General features: G+C 40.3%; 1 protein-coding gene across 1 annotated transcript in view; it reads left to right on the forward strand.

The window, feature by feature from the left end:
- Positions 1 to 5,589, forward strand: part of LOC101739896 (segmentation polarity homeobox protein engrailed-like) — a 42,001-nt gene extending 36,412 nt beyond the window's left edge. Inside the window, exons 2-3 of the mRNA NM_001044085.2 lie at positions 2,776 to 2,867; positions 3,486 to 5,589. Coding sequence (NP_001037550.2) covers positions 2,776 to 2,867; positions 3,486 to 3,716 — 323 coding nt within the window. The 3' untranslated portion in view covers positions 3,717 to 5,589. The remainder of the gene's footprint in view (positions 1 to 2,775; positions 2,868 to 3,485) is intronic.
- Positions 5,590 to 16,406: the final 10,817 nt, after the last annotated feature.

Raw genomic sequence — 16,406 nt, forward strand, 5'->3', positions numbered from 1 at the left:
GGCTGGAGCCTGTACGGGGGTGGAGCGGGTCACTGCAGCACCCGACACCGCGGCATGTGTAGACGCAGGCCGTTCAGCGTCACTAGCGACAATACGTTTCGCTTCGAGTGCCGCCAGCCCGCCACCCAGCCTTTCCATTACAGCCTGGACGGTGCGATCGATAATCTCGTCCAGGCTGTAGCAATTCGGTTCCGGCAGGCCCACGATCCGTGGCCCCGCGGATCCCCGCTGCCGCTCGACGGCCGTCGCCTCCCTAGACCGCGGCGACGGGAGACGCGAACGCCGCTGTACCGCGCGCGATGGTGGCAGCACGGGCCACGGGTCGCCAGCCACCGCTGAGGGACAGGGACCCCGAGGGACCCCGGAGACCAGCGGCGACACCGCCGGCACAGATGCCGGAGGAGTCCGCGACCCAGCGGCACGTGGCAACGCGGGCGACGACCTCGTCGCGGCTACCCGCTTGGTAGCAGCAACCTTGTCATCGGGCCGCCGCTGCGCCTGTAGCTGTGCTCGGAGCCTCAAATTCTCCGCCATCAGCTGCACCACCTGGTCATTGGCGGAAGCAACCGAAGGCAGAACCTTCGAGACTCGCGAGACGACTTCCCGCAGCCTGCGGCCAGCAGCTTTGGTTTTGGCACTGGTCGCCGCATACGACTTGACGGTCTTCATGGCCCTGCCTATGACCAAGGCAGGGTCCCGAAGACCGCCCTCCTCCTCTTCTGTCGTCCGCCCGTCCAGCGAGGCGACAGACATCGACGCCGATGACGGCGCCGGTGACGGTGCGCCCTTCCCCCGAGCGGGTCTCCCTTTAGGGGGCGGCATCTCCTCCGCGGCAGAGGCCGAATCGGAGACTACCACCACTTTCTCCGGTGGGGCATCCGTGTCAGAGGACGACGTTAGCCCCCCCTTCCCTTCGCGGGAAGAAACTCCCCTCGATTTCCTCTTCCGCCTGACTTTCCCTTTCGGGCCAGCCGCCTCGCAGTCGCTGACGAGCGCAGAGCGCGTCGAGCCAGCGCTGGCACACCTCAGTTCGACGGGTTTTCCGCTGCCCGTCGCACAGCCCCCTTCATCGTGGCATGCTTTGCCCCCCCCAGAATACGTGGGGCAGCATGCTCCCACCGAGGTGGAAGCACGGAGGGATTCTCCACCTAGAGTGGTACCCTCCTGGGGTAATTTTTTCGTTAAGTCTGCCATCATTTATTTATTCCTTTATTATTTAACCAGGGGTCGGTCCCCTGGGACGGCCCTCACGACTGGACACCCTCCAGCCACTCATCCCATCACCGGGCACGTCACAGGCTTAGGATTAGGGCATTTTTATAGAGGTTTGCATCCTCGCGGCCCCTACTAGGCAGCGGCCCCCGCCCCCCACCAAGTGGGGATTACGGTATGGGACAACCCTTGGGACTAGACTCCCTCCAGCCATTCATCCCATCGTCAGGTGTCAAAAACTTGGGATTGGGGCATTTTTTATAGAGGTTCGCATCCTCACGGCCCCTGCTAGGCAGCAGCCCCCGTCCCCTACTCGGTAGGGATTGCGGTGTGCTTCTTCGAAGCCACGCCGGTAAACCGGTACCCCCCTTTGGGGGGCCTTCCCCTGTAGCCGCCAAGAGGCAGCCGGGGACATGGCAACCAGCGACCGGAAGGGAGTGCCCTCCGGTTCACTTCTCATCCATGTGGGGTCTACCATTACTGACAGACCCACACGTCCGACCACGGTGTGGCCACGCCGGCGTACCGGTACCCTCCTCTGGAGGGCCTTCCCCTTTAGCAGCCAAAGAGCTGCCGGGGACATGGCCTAGCATCCAAGAGGGCTCCAGAAGGGAGCCCTCTCCCGCTTCACACACACTTTGTCCAGCAAAGGTGGGAAACGGGAACACGGTGTGCAGTCTTCTTTGTTCACGGCACCCCTGTGCAGACAACGCTGCTCCACGGTATCGGGGTGCACGCTTAAGCCCCACCGCCGCGACAAGGCGAGACCACGTTCGGTGGGGGGTTGAAAGGCTTATTTAGCTTTGGCATTTTTGCAACTTTACCGGAGAGCAATGACTGTAGGTGGCAATTTGGGGGGAGGGGGGGGGGGTGGAGCTTCTGTCGCAATACCAACTGAGAATAGATGGCGCGCAAATCGCTATCTATTTTACTATCACTAAATAGTACAAAAAAAAAGTCGCTTTCTCTGTCCCTATATCCCTATGTATGCTTAAGTCTTTAAAACTACGCAACGGATTTTGATGCGGTTTTTTTTTATAGATAGAGTGATTGAAGAGGAAGGTTTATATGTACTAGTGGCCCCGCAGTAGTCGAAATTCGACTATAACTAATTGAAATTATAAGTTTGTACACTATTATGATTCTATTGTCAAAGACTTATTATACTTCTATAATCACAAATTTCGCCAAGACTACACTATAGAAAAATATTAATAAAGACAAACAATATTTAATCTATTCTCAATTTGACCACAGATTATTGTATCTTTTATCCATTATTTTGAAAAAATATTAGCATTGTGCACTTCTTCTCTATATTCTCTATAAGTGTGGGAAATTTCATACTCCTCCGTCCGCGCAATTTTCGTAAAAAGGGATACAAAGTTTTTCCTTCACGTATTAATATATAGATAATAACATCCATTAAATAGTGGAGAAATCAATAATAAATTACAGTTTCCGAAGCGAAGCGAGGGCGCGGTGGGTCGCTGGTTGTTAATAGATTAATGTTAAAATCCTGTTTTGACGTAATTTATGACCGGCGTTTTGCATTGTCGACAGGTCCCAGAAGCAGAAGGGTTAAAAAGAAAGCAGCGCCCGAAGAGAAGAGACCACGGACCGCTTTCAGCGGGGCACAACTCGCGAGATTGAAGGTAGGTAAAAAACGTTATTTTTATAGGTTCTTCAATATTACTGACTTGTTTGTTTAACATGTTGAAGGCCAGAATGGAAGCCATGTTTAGCCCAAAGGGTAGCCAGGGACCCCGGAAGTCATCATACCTTCTGACATCTCTCGGTAAATAATAAGCAGTCACTGTTTCCGTAAGTCGGAAGACGTGATGGCCTAAAGGATAAGACGTCTGGTGCATTCGTGTTGAGCGATGCACCGATGTTCGAATCTCAGGCGGGTACCAATTTTTCTAATGAAATACGTACTTAGATGGGTGGACGAGCTCAAAGCCCGCCTGGTGTTAAGTGGTTACTGGAGCCCATAGACATTTACAATGCGCCACCCACCTTGAGATATAAGTTTTAAGGTCTCAGTATAGTTACAACGGCTGCCCCACCCTTCAAACTGAAAAGCATTAATGCTTCACGGCAGATATAGGCAGGGTGGTGGTACCGCGCGGACTCACAAGAGGTCCTACCACCAGTAAAAAAGTGATCTAGCGTTCTGTTTGTTTGATGAGCAACATACCTAATCATGTTGACTCGTAAGGTCAGGTCGTCGGATGTCGTGACGAAACGCTAATATATCGCTTTGTCCTCAGCACGAGTTCGCCGAGAACCGCTACCTGACTGAGCGGCGGCGTCAGAGCCTCGCGGCGGAGCTGGGCCTCGCCGAGGCGCAGATCAAGATCTGGTTCCAGAACAAACGGGCCAAGATCAAGAAGGCGTCGGGCCAGAGGAACCCGCTGGCGCTGCAGCTCATGGCCCAGGGTCTCTACAACCACAGCACCGTCACGGAGAGCGACGACGAAGAGGAGATCAATGTTACGTAAAGGCGATGGTGCGATTTATTTTGGTGACGTCACGATAACGGTTTTCGTGAAATTTCAAATTTGGAACTTTCTCGTCTCTATTGTGTTTACTTTCTCGAATTTCAAACGAAGGAATACGTTAGGACGCGTTACTTAACCGGTACACACGGGGACCGTAATGCAAGGGAATTGAACATGTTTTTCGGTGGCAAATTTTTGGCTTATATGTCATAGAGGTTTTGCCTGAATTACGTAAGTTTGTTTTCGGGTTTAGCTACTTCCAAATGTTGCCATATGAAAATACATAATTTTTCGGTAAATTTCAGACAAGACCGCAATGTTTAATATTATTATTACTTATGTAACGTAGCCGCATTGAGTCTTACTGATTAATTAAAAAAAACAATAGATTATAAATAATTAATAAATAAATAAAACAAAAATGTTCCTAATAATGTAAATATATTTATTTGTATTTAAATAATGGCAATAGTCAAGTAATTGTTAAAAAAACATATATTATAGTACTAGCAGTTTATAGATGTTATAGTAATTTTAGGAATACGGTATTAACACTTGTTGTATTGGCAAAAAAATGCGGACTCATTTTGTTTTGACACAAGTCAAAATTGACAGCTGTCAGTTGTGACGTTTAAACTGGAGCCCACGCTAATTACAAACTGGACAAAGTCATCGATATAAAATCGAATCGTTTGGAATCACTCAAGTCTATGGAGTAGTTTCCGTGTTGTCCCACGGAGACCTCAAAAGAATTGTTCAAGATGGTCTCTTCTTTTTCTGTAATCGTCACCTCATCTTCCACCAGATCAGACTTCTTTGTACTGCTGACTACATTCAAAAATAGTTTTTTAAAATACGACTCTGACGTATAAAGTCCGGTCCACGGCGTTTTCTTTGGTGCTACCACCAGACCTTCGTCAAGCATGTCAAGGAGTCTTCAGAACTTGACAGCATTTTACCATATTCCTCTCAGTTTCCTCGGTAAAAGTACCCGAAAATACAATAAAATACCTATCTAAGGGTAGCAAAACGAATGAATAGTAACGAAAAGCTTAAAGATTATAACAAAAATACTTTAAATTAAGTAAACAAATAATGTTACTGGAAAAAAAAAAAAAGCATCTCTGATATATTTGAGCATATTTATAATAGTTTATTGGTTATAAGTTTACGTATTATTCGTTTACATTTCATAATTTATTTAATATTTCTTTTGGAAGCTTACGAAAAAAACTACTGAACTGATTTTAATTAATTGAATCATGGAGCTCGAAGGTTCATACTGTCGTTGTAACGAAGAAAAATAATGTTGGTGAATTACTGGAATAAAACGTTATTATAATTAATAAGGATATTTTTAATTAAATGATGCGATATCATAACCAAACAGATAAACTATTAGTTTAGCTCCTAAAATAATTTTAGTAAAAGTAGCAATGAATGTGTTAGAAAGCGTCGTGCCCTAACCGGTAAAACGCAACGTTTTAAACCGAGTTAACTAAATGAAAATAAATATTGTTTTATAACGAAAAAGCACGTTTTTCTTAATGCCGAACTAATCTTTTTTAATCAAGCGATCTCAACCAGGAAATTGTCGAAGCAATAAAAAAAAACATTGCAATTATTCCTCGATACGCGTGCTAATTTTTAAGTTAATCGGACGTTTTTTTTTGTGAAATCATATACTTTAAAGACTGATGGAGTTCGTGCTAATAAAAGCGTGCTAAAAATGTTTTTTTTGCGATAATGTTCAAAGCGAAGGGACTTTATGACGTATCGTCGTTGTCAAACCAAAATCTGCTATGTGCAAAAACTATATTTTGGAATAATGAGTAAAACCATTTTAGTATAAAATTTTATATCAAGGTGATTTTTTTAAGTACTATATCAAATGAAAGCTATAGATAAATATTAAAGATATAGACACATAACAGTCAGTCTTTAGAGTTCAGAATCTGGTACATCATAGATGAGTGACGGGACCTACAGGAGTCCGATATTCAGATAAACCTATTTATCGTCACATCTATTTTACTGGTGGTAGGACCTCTTGTGAGTCCGCGCGGGTAGGTGCCCCCGCCCTGCCTATTTCTGCCGTGAAGCAGTAATGCGTTTCGGTTTGAAGGGTGGGGCAGCCGTTGTAACTACAGTTGAGACCATAGAACTTATATCTCAAGGTGGGAGGCGCATTTACGTTGCAGATGTCTATGGGCTCCAGTAACCACTTAATACCAGGTGGGCTGTGAGCTCGTCCACCCTTCTAAGCAATAAAAAATAAATCATAAAATTGGAATTGGTGGTATCATTTCGCTGCAACAAAACCTTATGAATCTTGGGGAAAAAAAATCGAATAAAAAAAATCGATAAATCGAAACAAAAAAAAGACGATTTTTTTTTCATTTATCGATGCACAAAACAAATTACAACCATAGATATTATAAGTTTAAATAGTTAATATTACAATCTGGATTGCAATTCAAAACAATAGTGTTATCCTGTTATCAACCATAACGATTGGTAATTAATTAAACTAATTCACTATTATTGTATTAATATCGTATTAGTGTGTTATTTAATTAATAAAATAATTCAAGAAGTGCTATTAATTGGTAGTTTGTATATTTTTTTTTAATGTAAATAATAAGTAGTTTATTGGATATTGTATAGTGTTCACATATTTTTTTCGTTCGAATAAAAATGTTTATTTAAAAAAAAAGATATCTTGTGTTTGTTGTTTCAATATTTAAAAAATGGCGGAAATTGTTTTATGCTTTTTACTTTTCACCGATTTCAATTGTGAATATTATTATCCTGAAGTCATATATATGTACACCTCTACAATTGTAATTTCCCTCCACTGTATTTTCGTTGTAAATAATAAATATACTAATTACTTTAGCGATATTAGCCGATTTGTAAGGTATTACGTGAAAAATAAATTATATTATTATGAGAGTTTAATCGTTTTTTATTTATCTATATATTAATACGTGAAGCAAAAACTTCGTATCCCTTTTTACGAAAATTGCGCGGACGGAGGAGTATGAAAATTTCCACACTTATACAGAATATAGAGAAGAAGTGCACAATGCTAATATTTTTTAAAAAGAATGCATAAAAGATACATTAAATCAATAAAGAAAACATTACACACACTACATACCATGTATTCGACGCACACACGCATGCATACTATTTATTGTCAAATATGAAATATTTTGTTCATATTTTGTTCTTGACGTCTGTTGTCAAATTGAGAATAGAATATTGTTTGTCTTTGTTAATATTTTTTATAGCGTAGTCTTGCCGAAATTTGTGATTATAGAAGTATAAAATACAATCATAATAGTGTACAAACTTACAATTCCAATTAATTATAGTCGAATTTCGACTGCTGCGGGACCTCTAGTAATTTTTATTACACGATGCTACTCCATCACCGTGGAAGTCAATCGTGAACGTGACCTAAGTACTTCTTTGAATGAAAAAATTGGGCGTCTTATTCTTTAGACCGCGAATTACCTGTCGTAGCCATTCAAGGGCGCACTCAAACAGTCAAAAAGATTCAACAAAACACGTACGTTCGAAGTCGTCGTGGCCTAACGGATAAGACGTCCGGTGCATTCGTGTTGAGCGATGCACCGGTGTTCGAATCCCGCAGGCGGGTACCAATTTTTCTAATGAAATACGTACTCAACAAATGTTCACGATTGACTTCCACGGTGAAAGGATAGCATCGTGTAATAAAAATGAAACCCGCAAAATTATAATTTGCGTAATTACTGGTAGTAAGACCACCCTGCCTATTTCTGCCGTGAAGCAGTAATGCGTTTCGGTTTGAAGGGTGGGGTAGCCGTTGTAACTATACTGAGACCGTAGAACTTATATCTCGAGGTGGGTGACGCATTGACGTTGTAGATGTCTATGGGTTCCAGTAACCATTTAACACCAGGTGGACTGTGAGCTCGTCCACCCATCTACGCAATAAAAAAAAAATACGTACATCTATTTAGAAATCGGCATCAGCATTTATTAATACGCTTTCATTAGCTTCAGACGTATGTATGTTAGTATGTAACGGAATCTTTGAACATGATTTTGACCCCCTTCAAACCGTCGGATTAACTCGAAATTTGGTATACTTATTTAGGACCGATGACAATTTAATAGTAAAAAAAAAATGAAAAAAAATTTTTTTTTTTTAATTCCTACCTAAGCTGATAGCCCTAGCGGCTATGTTAGCGTAACCCTAACTTTAGTAGGTGAGCTCACGGGGCTCAAACCTGACGATGTTGCTAACACGAACCCTAGCAAGAGCCGTGCTTCGCAGAGTCTACCACCGGATCGGAAACGCGACCCACTGAGAAGATCCGGCGAGAAACTCAGTGGGCTGTGTCTGAGAGTTAGTTTACTCGTCGAGCCCTTCGTCGCAAGCGACGGGTTCGACGAAAACGGTGACCGGTGCTTGAATTACCTAAAAGCACCGTTAGTGGATCGGGAGGATCCGAGATGACGTGTTTTGGGCGACGTCGACTGCTTTCCATTCTGTCCGCAGGATCGGGAATCTAGTTACCGGCGGCCACGATGAGAGGGTTCTCGTGTCGTGCCGCTTTATCGAAGTGGCGCATGGACGCCGACTGCAGATACTTACTGATGGACTCTAAGTCCAGGTCGTCATGGAGGTCGACATTCCTGACGAACCACGGGGCTCCGACGGCTATCCTGCAAAAACGGGATTGAATGACTTGGAATGATTTCAAGTGTATGCGGGCCGCGTGAGCGAACACTACACTTGCATAGGTCATGACGGGGCGTATGCAAGTTTTGTAGAGTGTCACCTTATTTCTAAGGGACATTTTACTTCTCCTACATATCATCGGATAGAGACGTCCTAGAATGAAGGCGGCACGGTCGCGTACCGTCTTGATGTGGGGGCGGAATGTCATCCTACTGTCGAGGGTGACGCCTAAATATTTGACCTTCGGGGCCCACGGTATGGGCTGGTCGAACATCGTGATTGGGCGAACGGCGGGGGCGGAGGTGTTGACGCGCCTAGTCGGGAGGGCTGAAAAAAAAAAAACTGATATCAGTAGTTATAAATATTTCATCATCATCATCAACAGCCCACAGTCGTCCACTGCTGGACATAGGCCTCTCCCAATCTACACCACTGAGCCCGGTCTGCGGCTCTCCTCATCCACTTCTTGCCGGCCACCGTGCGGAGGTCATCGCACCATCTAGCCAGATTATAAATATTTAATGAACAGATATAAGTAGAAGGGCTATTTTGATCATATCCTGAAAAGCACCCCATGCTTTTTTACAGTATAAATTTTTTCTTAAACATTTTGATTTTTTAAAAAAATTTTTGTTGGTTTTTCTCTAAAAGCGTATTTTGTTAGTTTTTTTTTTTAAATTATTATTTATATTCGTGTGTTTAGAAGCGTTCGTATCGAATAAATCATAAAGTAATTCGCGATTAATATATTCCCACCGAGCAGAGCCCGCGTGTCGTAAACAACGTCCAAATATAAACTTGTTTGATGTTTTAATGTTATTTTTTTCTGGGCTAAACGCAACAACCATCGTCGATGTCATTAAACGTGTCAAGAGCATCGTTGATAGACTGTCAAGCGTGATTATTACAAATTCGAATGCCGTTCCTATTAACTATATACATTTATTTTTACTTGACGTCCCGCAGTAGTCGAAATTCGACTATAATTAATTGGGATTGTAAGTTTGTACACTATTATGATTGTATTTTATACTTCTTTAATCACAAATTTCGCCAAGACTACACTATAAACAAATATTAACAAAGACAAACAATATTTAATCTCAATTTGACAACAGACGTCAAGAACAAAAGTTTGACAATAAATAGTATGCACGCGTGTGTGCGTCAAATACATGGTATGTAGTGTGTGTAATGTTTTCTTTATTGATTTAATGTATCTTTTATGCATTATTTAAAAAAAATATTAGCATTGTGCACTTCTTCTCTATATTCTCTATAAGTGTGGAAAATTTCATACTCCTCCGTCCGCGCAATTTTCGTAAAAAGAGGTACAAAGTTTTTGCTTCACGTATTAATATATAGATTTAATACAAGCAGCCCGCTCCGGCTCTGCTCGGGTCTTTAACAAAAATTTCAACGATACTTGACGTTGTTTTATTTTTATAAATAAAATAACACTTATTGCGTCATAACTATAATAGTTAGACATATGCTGTCGCGACACTTTTTGTGAATAATAATGTGTTCTACAAAGTCGTAGTACATTATTTTATTCTATCATGAATAGTTTTCGCAGGATACGCGATGTAAAGAATATTTTAGGTATTTTTTTTACACCTTGGGTTACATTATTGGACTTTTAGTAAGGATCCCTAACTTTTTTAAAAAAAAATATAGCCTATGTCACTCGGGAATAGTGTAGCTTCCAAACAGTGAAAGAATTTTTCAAATCGTTTCAGTAGTTTCGGAGCCTATTCAATACAAACAACCCCCGTCATGACTTACGCGAGTGTGGTGTTCGCTCACGCGGCCCGCACACACATAGACACCCTCCAATCCCTACAATCCCGCTTTTGCAGGTTAGCTGTCGGGGCTCCGTGGTTCGTGAGGAACGTTGACCTACACGACGACCTGGGCCTCGACTCAATTCGGAAATACATGAAGTCAGCGTCGGAACGATACTTCGATAAGGCTATGCGTCATGATAATCGCCTTATCGTTGCCGCCGCTGACTACTCCCCGAATCCTGATCATGCAGGAGCCAGTCACCGTCGACGCCCTAGACACGTCCTTACGGATCCATCAGATCCAATAACCTTTGCATTAGATGCCTTCAGCTCTAATACTAGGGGCAGGCTTAGGGACCCCGGTAACCGTACTCGTCGAACTCGACAAAGAGGTCGACGTGCAACCTAACCCATGCATCAGCCCGCTGAGTTTCTCGCCGGATCTTCTCAGCGGGTCGCGATTCCGATCCGGTAGTAGATTCATTCGCGAAACAATTGCTCTTGAGTTGTTAGGTCTCCTTCGGAGGCGCTCGGGCAGTTGTTAGCAAATCCCACCCCTCTCGGCTGAGCCTTTGCTCGCCCACCTGTCCTGGTGAAACTGGAAAGGCCTTCGGGCCACCAGTAAACTTTCAATATTAAAAAAAAAAAAAAAAAAAAAAAATACAAACAAACAAACAAATCTTTCCTCTTTATAATATTAGTATAGACTGGCGACCAGCTGTCGTTTCGCTTCGGATATATACTTATATATATATATATAATATATTTATTATATATTTATTGAATTATTGATTTTATTGAATTTTCTTTAATACAAATCTGATATTTGCAGCATGCATTCTATCAATGTTATTATATGTCAAACGCCATAAGGTTACATTCATTACAAAACTTAATATAATGGTTAAGTTTTCTTAAATTTTGTAATTTTCCGCGCAATTTTCAAAAAAAAAAAAATCTTCATAAAGCCTTCTCCTGACAATAAAATCACATAAAAAAAAAAGAATTATCCAATTTGTTGCCGGCGTTCTGAAGTTATGACAATTCAATATTAAAAAAAAAAATGAAAAAATTGAAATTCAATTAATAATAGTTTAAAAAAAACTAACAAAATACGCTTTTATAGAAAAACCAACTAAAATATAGAAAAAAAATTAAGAAAAATTTTGAATTCAAAATAGTGTAAGAAAATATGATTTTATTGTAAAAAACCGTAGGGTGCATAGTATCAGTAGTTATAAATATTTTATGAATAGATATGAGTAGAAGGGTTATTGGAATGAAGTTCCTTACGGCAGGCTTGGAGGGGATAGGAATTTTGCTGCGCGACCGAACTGAAAAAAATGTGATAGTAAAACCGTAAGAAAAAATCCGTGGAAAAAAGTGCGTGGAATAAAACCGTTAAATGAGACGTGCGCAGGCGCGACAGTCGCATACACAAGCGAGTAGTGTATAATACCTTTCTCTTTCTCCTTCTTTCTTTTCGTTCTCTAATCCCTTCTCTCTCTATTTAGTAATTATTTCTATTTCTATGTAATTTTATGTTGTCAACCAAAAATAAAGAGACATATTTTGTTATTTTAATTGATAATTTGAATTACTATTTTTTTTATTTTACGTAATTTATTATTTCCTAAATACTTTCCCGTACTTAAATAAAAACTAATCAGCAAAATTTAAGAGAAAAACCAAGAAAACCTACATAAAAATGAGCACCATTTCTTTTTTTGCAAATTGTGTCAATTCTACATTCGCCGAAGGAACTTCGTTCCTACCTGGTGTCCCACGACACCACATCTTTAATTTTTTCAAAATATCCTGCTTTTTTACAATAAAAACATTATTTCTTACACTATTTTTAATTCAAATTTATTAAAATTTGTTTTCTCTTTTTTAGTTGGACTTTCTATAAAAGAGTGTTTTGTTAGTTTTTTTTTAAACTACTATTTGTTATTTAAATAGATTTCAATTGTCTATTTCTACCATTTTGTTCGAATGTCAAATTCGTCAATTCCGAACCGGCAGTACTTAAATTTGTTTTTTTAATGCTTAGTATTTACGTAGATAAAGTTAAAACTAATCAGTTTTTAAAAACTGCTATTCACTTTTTAATTGTCATTATATCGTGAACACTGTTTGGTTTAATTGGCATTTCATTTAATACGCGACATTTATATTTGTAATTAAAGGTCCGTTTTATTTGTTATTAGCGTCAACAGTTCGATGTTTTTAATTGAACTTCAATTAAGCTTACTCCGTTCAAAATATATATAGAAGAAGAAAAAGAAGAAGAATTCTTCTTCTTCAAAATATATATAATTTTTAATTTTCAACTTTAACTCAGTGCACAATGTTTACATCTATATTTGTTTTCTATACGTTTTTTTATATGTAACAATTTTTTCATTATTATTTAGATGGGTGGACGATCTCACAGCCCACCTGGTGTTAAGTGGTCACTAGAGCCCATAGATGTCTACAACGTAAATGCGTCACCCACCTTTAGATATAAGTTCTAAGGTCTCAGTATAATTACAACGTCTACCCCACCCTTCAAGCCGAAACGCATTGCTGCTTCACGGCAGAAATTGAACACTCAGACTCAGCCCACTGAGTTTCTCGCCGGATCTTCTCAGTGGGTCGCGTTTCCGATCCGGTAGTAGATTCTGCGAAGCATGGCTCTTGCTAGGGTTCGTGTTAGCAACGTCGTCAGGTTTGAGCCCCGTGAGCTCACCTACTAGTTAAGGGTCCGCTGAAATAGCCTCTCAAGCTTAGGTAGGAAAAGGCAGAAATAGGCGGGGTGGTGGTACCTACCCGTGCGGATTCACAAGAGGTCTTACCACCAGTAATTACGAATTATTTCATTGATATTTCGCGAAGTAACTAAATACTTTATTGCAACAAAAACACAACGTTATACACACACAGCGACCTGAAATAATCGCTCATTTAATTTTAGTTGGAACCGCAACACCCTTAGATCATAAGTCTTTTCTCGTGACACATATAATTGGCTCCTAATTAGCGGGGCTCGGTTCGTCCATCACGCGCAGATTAATTAAAATCTAAATGATCCTTAAAGATATTTTTGACGGGGCCACAACATAAATAATACTGGATTCCAGTGAACTGCTTACTAGGAATATTAATTAATTATTGTTGGAAAATTGGACAGGGAACTGTGGATGAGATCTGAGCAGACTGTATTAGTGTGTGATTTGTGCAAACCAGAGTTAGATGTGTTTGATAAAATCCGATGATTAATGGAAGCGAATGTCTTCGGAACTAGAGGAAATTTTATCAATTCTATCGGTCTTACGGTAGGGTATGTCTACTTTACGTATTGCTCTTTTTGCTGTAATAATATATGTATTTACTTTTCGAATTCTCAATCAAATTATTCTGAAGGCTAATTTATTTTATTTTTTTTATTTTTTTTATTTAGATCAGATTTTGCATCCATATTACACTCATGAACATTTCATTTATACTAGAATTAAATAAAAACAATAACTACAATCTCGGACTAAAACAAAATCAACAATAATAATAATTAAAACAAAAAATCAAATAATAATAATAATAAAACACAAAATCAAAATTTACATCAAAACTATCTTAACCTAAAGGCTGGTTTGGATCCAGAGTGCTCAACATGCACACATGTCCAGTGTTGCATTATTGGGCAGTCCAGATCCATTCGTGAGGCGATCAGCCGTAGGTAGCTGTTGCAACTGATAATTAGTTTCTTATAAAAAAAAAACGTATAGAAGACAAAACTACATACCCGATCCTGTAGACCGAATGGTAAACCGTCGACGTCGCCCAAAGCACGTCATTACGGATCCTCCTGATCCATTAACGGTGCTTTTAGGCACCACAAGCACCGGTCACCGTCCTCGCCGAACCCGTCGCTTGCGACGAAGGGCTCGACGAGCGAATTAACCCACAGACACAGCCCACTGAGTTTCTCGCCAGATCTTCTCAGTGGGTCGCGTTTCCGATCCGGTGTTAGATTCTACGAAGCACTGCTCTTGCTAGGGTCAGTGTTAGCAACTCTCCGGTTAGAGCCCCGTGAGCTCGCCTACACACGTTAGGGTAAGCTGACATAGCCTCTCAAGGCTATCAGCATAGGTAGGAAAAAAAAAACATAGATATAAACATTTTCCACCGAGTTTGTCGCTAGATCTTCTCGGTGGGTCGCGATTCCGATCCGGTAGTAGATTCTGCGAAGCACTGCTCTTGCTGGGGCTAGTGTTGGCTAATTCTCTCAGGTTGAGCCCGTGAGCTCATCTACCCGTACGTGAGTTAGAATAGCCCCTTAGGTTACTGACGATTAGGTAAAAAAAAAGACCAACCCCTCTCTTCCCGGGCTAAAGTATCCAAAGTGTAAATAGTCTGATGTTTGCCAATCTATACTTATCTATACTAATATTACAAAGCTGAAGAGTTTGTTTGTTTGAACGGGCTAATCTCAGGAACTAATGGTCCGATTTGAACAATTATTTCAGTGTTAGATAGCCCATTTATGGAGGAAGGCTATATATCACGCTAAGACCAATGCAGGCAGAGCACCAATAAAGAATGTTTCAAAATCGGGGTTATTTTTACGTTTTGAGAGCTTCCGCTGCGTGCGCTGCAGAAACGGTCAAAGTTTCGCCAAAATAATGTACAACAGAATTGTTCCCCTTTAAAAGATCTAAAAAAAAGTCCGCGACAGCATATGTCTATATGTTAAGGTTGGCTCACTATAACATTTTTATGCTAACCAAATTTGTTCTAAAATAAAGCATTATGTGTGAACTATTCCACGCGGACGAAGTCGCGGGCAAAAGCTAGTCTTTGATATAGGACGGAAATGTAAAAAAGATTATGCCTCGATATGGACATATGTACATATAATTTCTATTCTATTTTGTCAGCCCACAGACGTCCACTGCTGGACATAGACCTCTCCCAAGCTACAAGATAATATTAAAGATAAATATAATAGTTGATAGATAATTTTCAGTTTTCGCTATACGTGCACACAATTACTTTTAAGGTTGAATCTGGCGCTTTTAACTATTACTAGAGAGGTCCCGCAGTAGTCGAAATTCGACTATAATTAATTGGAATTGTAAGTTTGTACACTATTATGATTGTATTTTATACTTCTATAATCACAAATTTCGCCAATTATATAATAATTTATTTCACACTGTAAAAAATATTAACAACAATATTTATTCTATTCTCAATTTGACAACAGACGCCAAAAACAAAAGTTTGTCAATAAATAGTATGCATGCGTGTGTGCGTCAAATACACGGTATGTAGTGTGTGTAATGTTTTCTTTATTGATTTAATGTATCTTTTATGCATTATTTTGAAAAAATATTAGCATTGTGCACTTCTTCTCTATATTCTCTATAAGTGTGCAAACTTTCACACTCCTCCGTCCGCGCAATTTTCGTAAAAAGGGATACAAAGTTTTTGTTCCACGTATTAATATATAGATAATTTTATTTCCGACGTTTTAAATACTTCACAGTTCCCGTGGTCATGGATCTTCTTTTTTTTTTCTCCAACCTTATCCCACTAGTGGGGTCGGCACAGCTAACTTTTCTATTCCATTCTCTTCTATCAGCCGTCATCTCAACCCTCACTCTTCTCTCTCTCATATCGTCATTCACACACTCCATCCATGTCTTCTTCGGTCGACCTCTTCCCCCTCTGCCTTGCACTACCATTTCCATACATCTCCGTACATCTCCATACATCTTACATTTACAGAACAAGATTACAGTTAAGGAATTTGCATTAATAATTTAAATAACTTGATGCATTTTGTCGGCGTAATATTTGCCTTTTAAGCCAATAAAGCGGATTTAAAAGTTTCCTCTGACCGCGCACCGAAGAGCTTAAAAATAGTGCTTCTATAAATATTACGAGAGCTTTTACTTGACGAATGTTTTGTGCTGAAGGATTTACTAACAAGTGTACGTCAGCGAGATGGTTTTAAATCGATGAGTAGCTTGCGGGCGCGGTTTCTCTCGCTTTCGATAAAAATATTTTTTTTATATTGCATCTATACTAATATTACAAAGAGGAAAGATTTGTTTGTTTGTATTGAATACAAACTATTGAATTGATTTGAAAAATTCTTTCACTGTTTGGAAG

This window comes from Bombyx mori, chromosome 2 (genome assembly GCF_030269925.1).
Source record: "Bombyx mori chromosome 2, ASM3026992v2".
In the NCBI taxonomy this organism is placed as follows: Eukaryota; Metazoa; Arthropoda; class Insecta; order Lepidoptera; family Bombycidae; genus Bombyx; species Bombyx mori.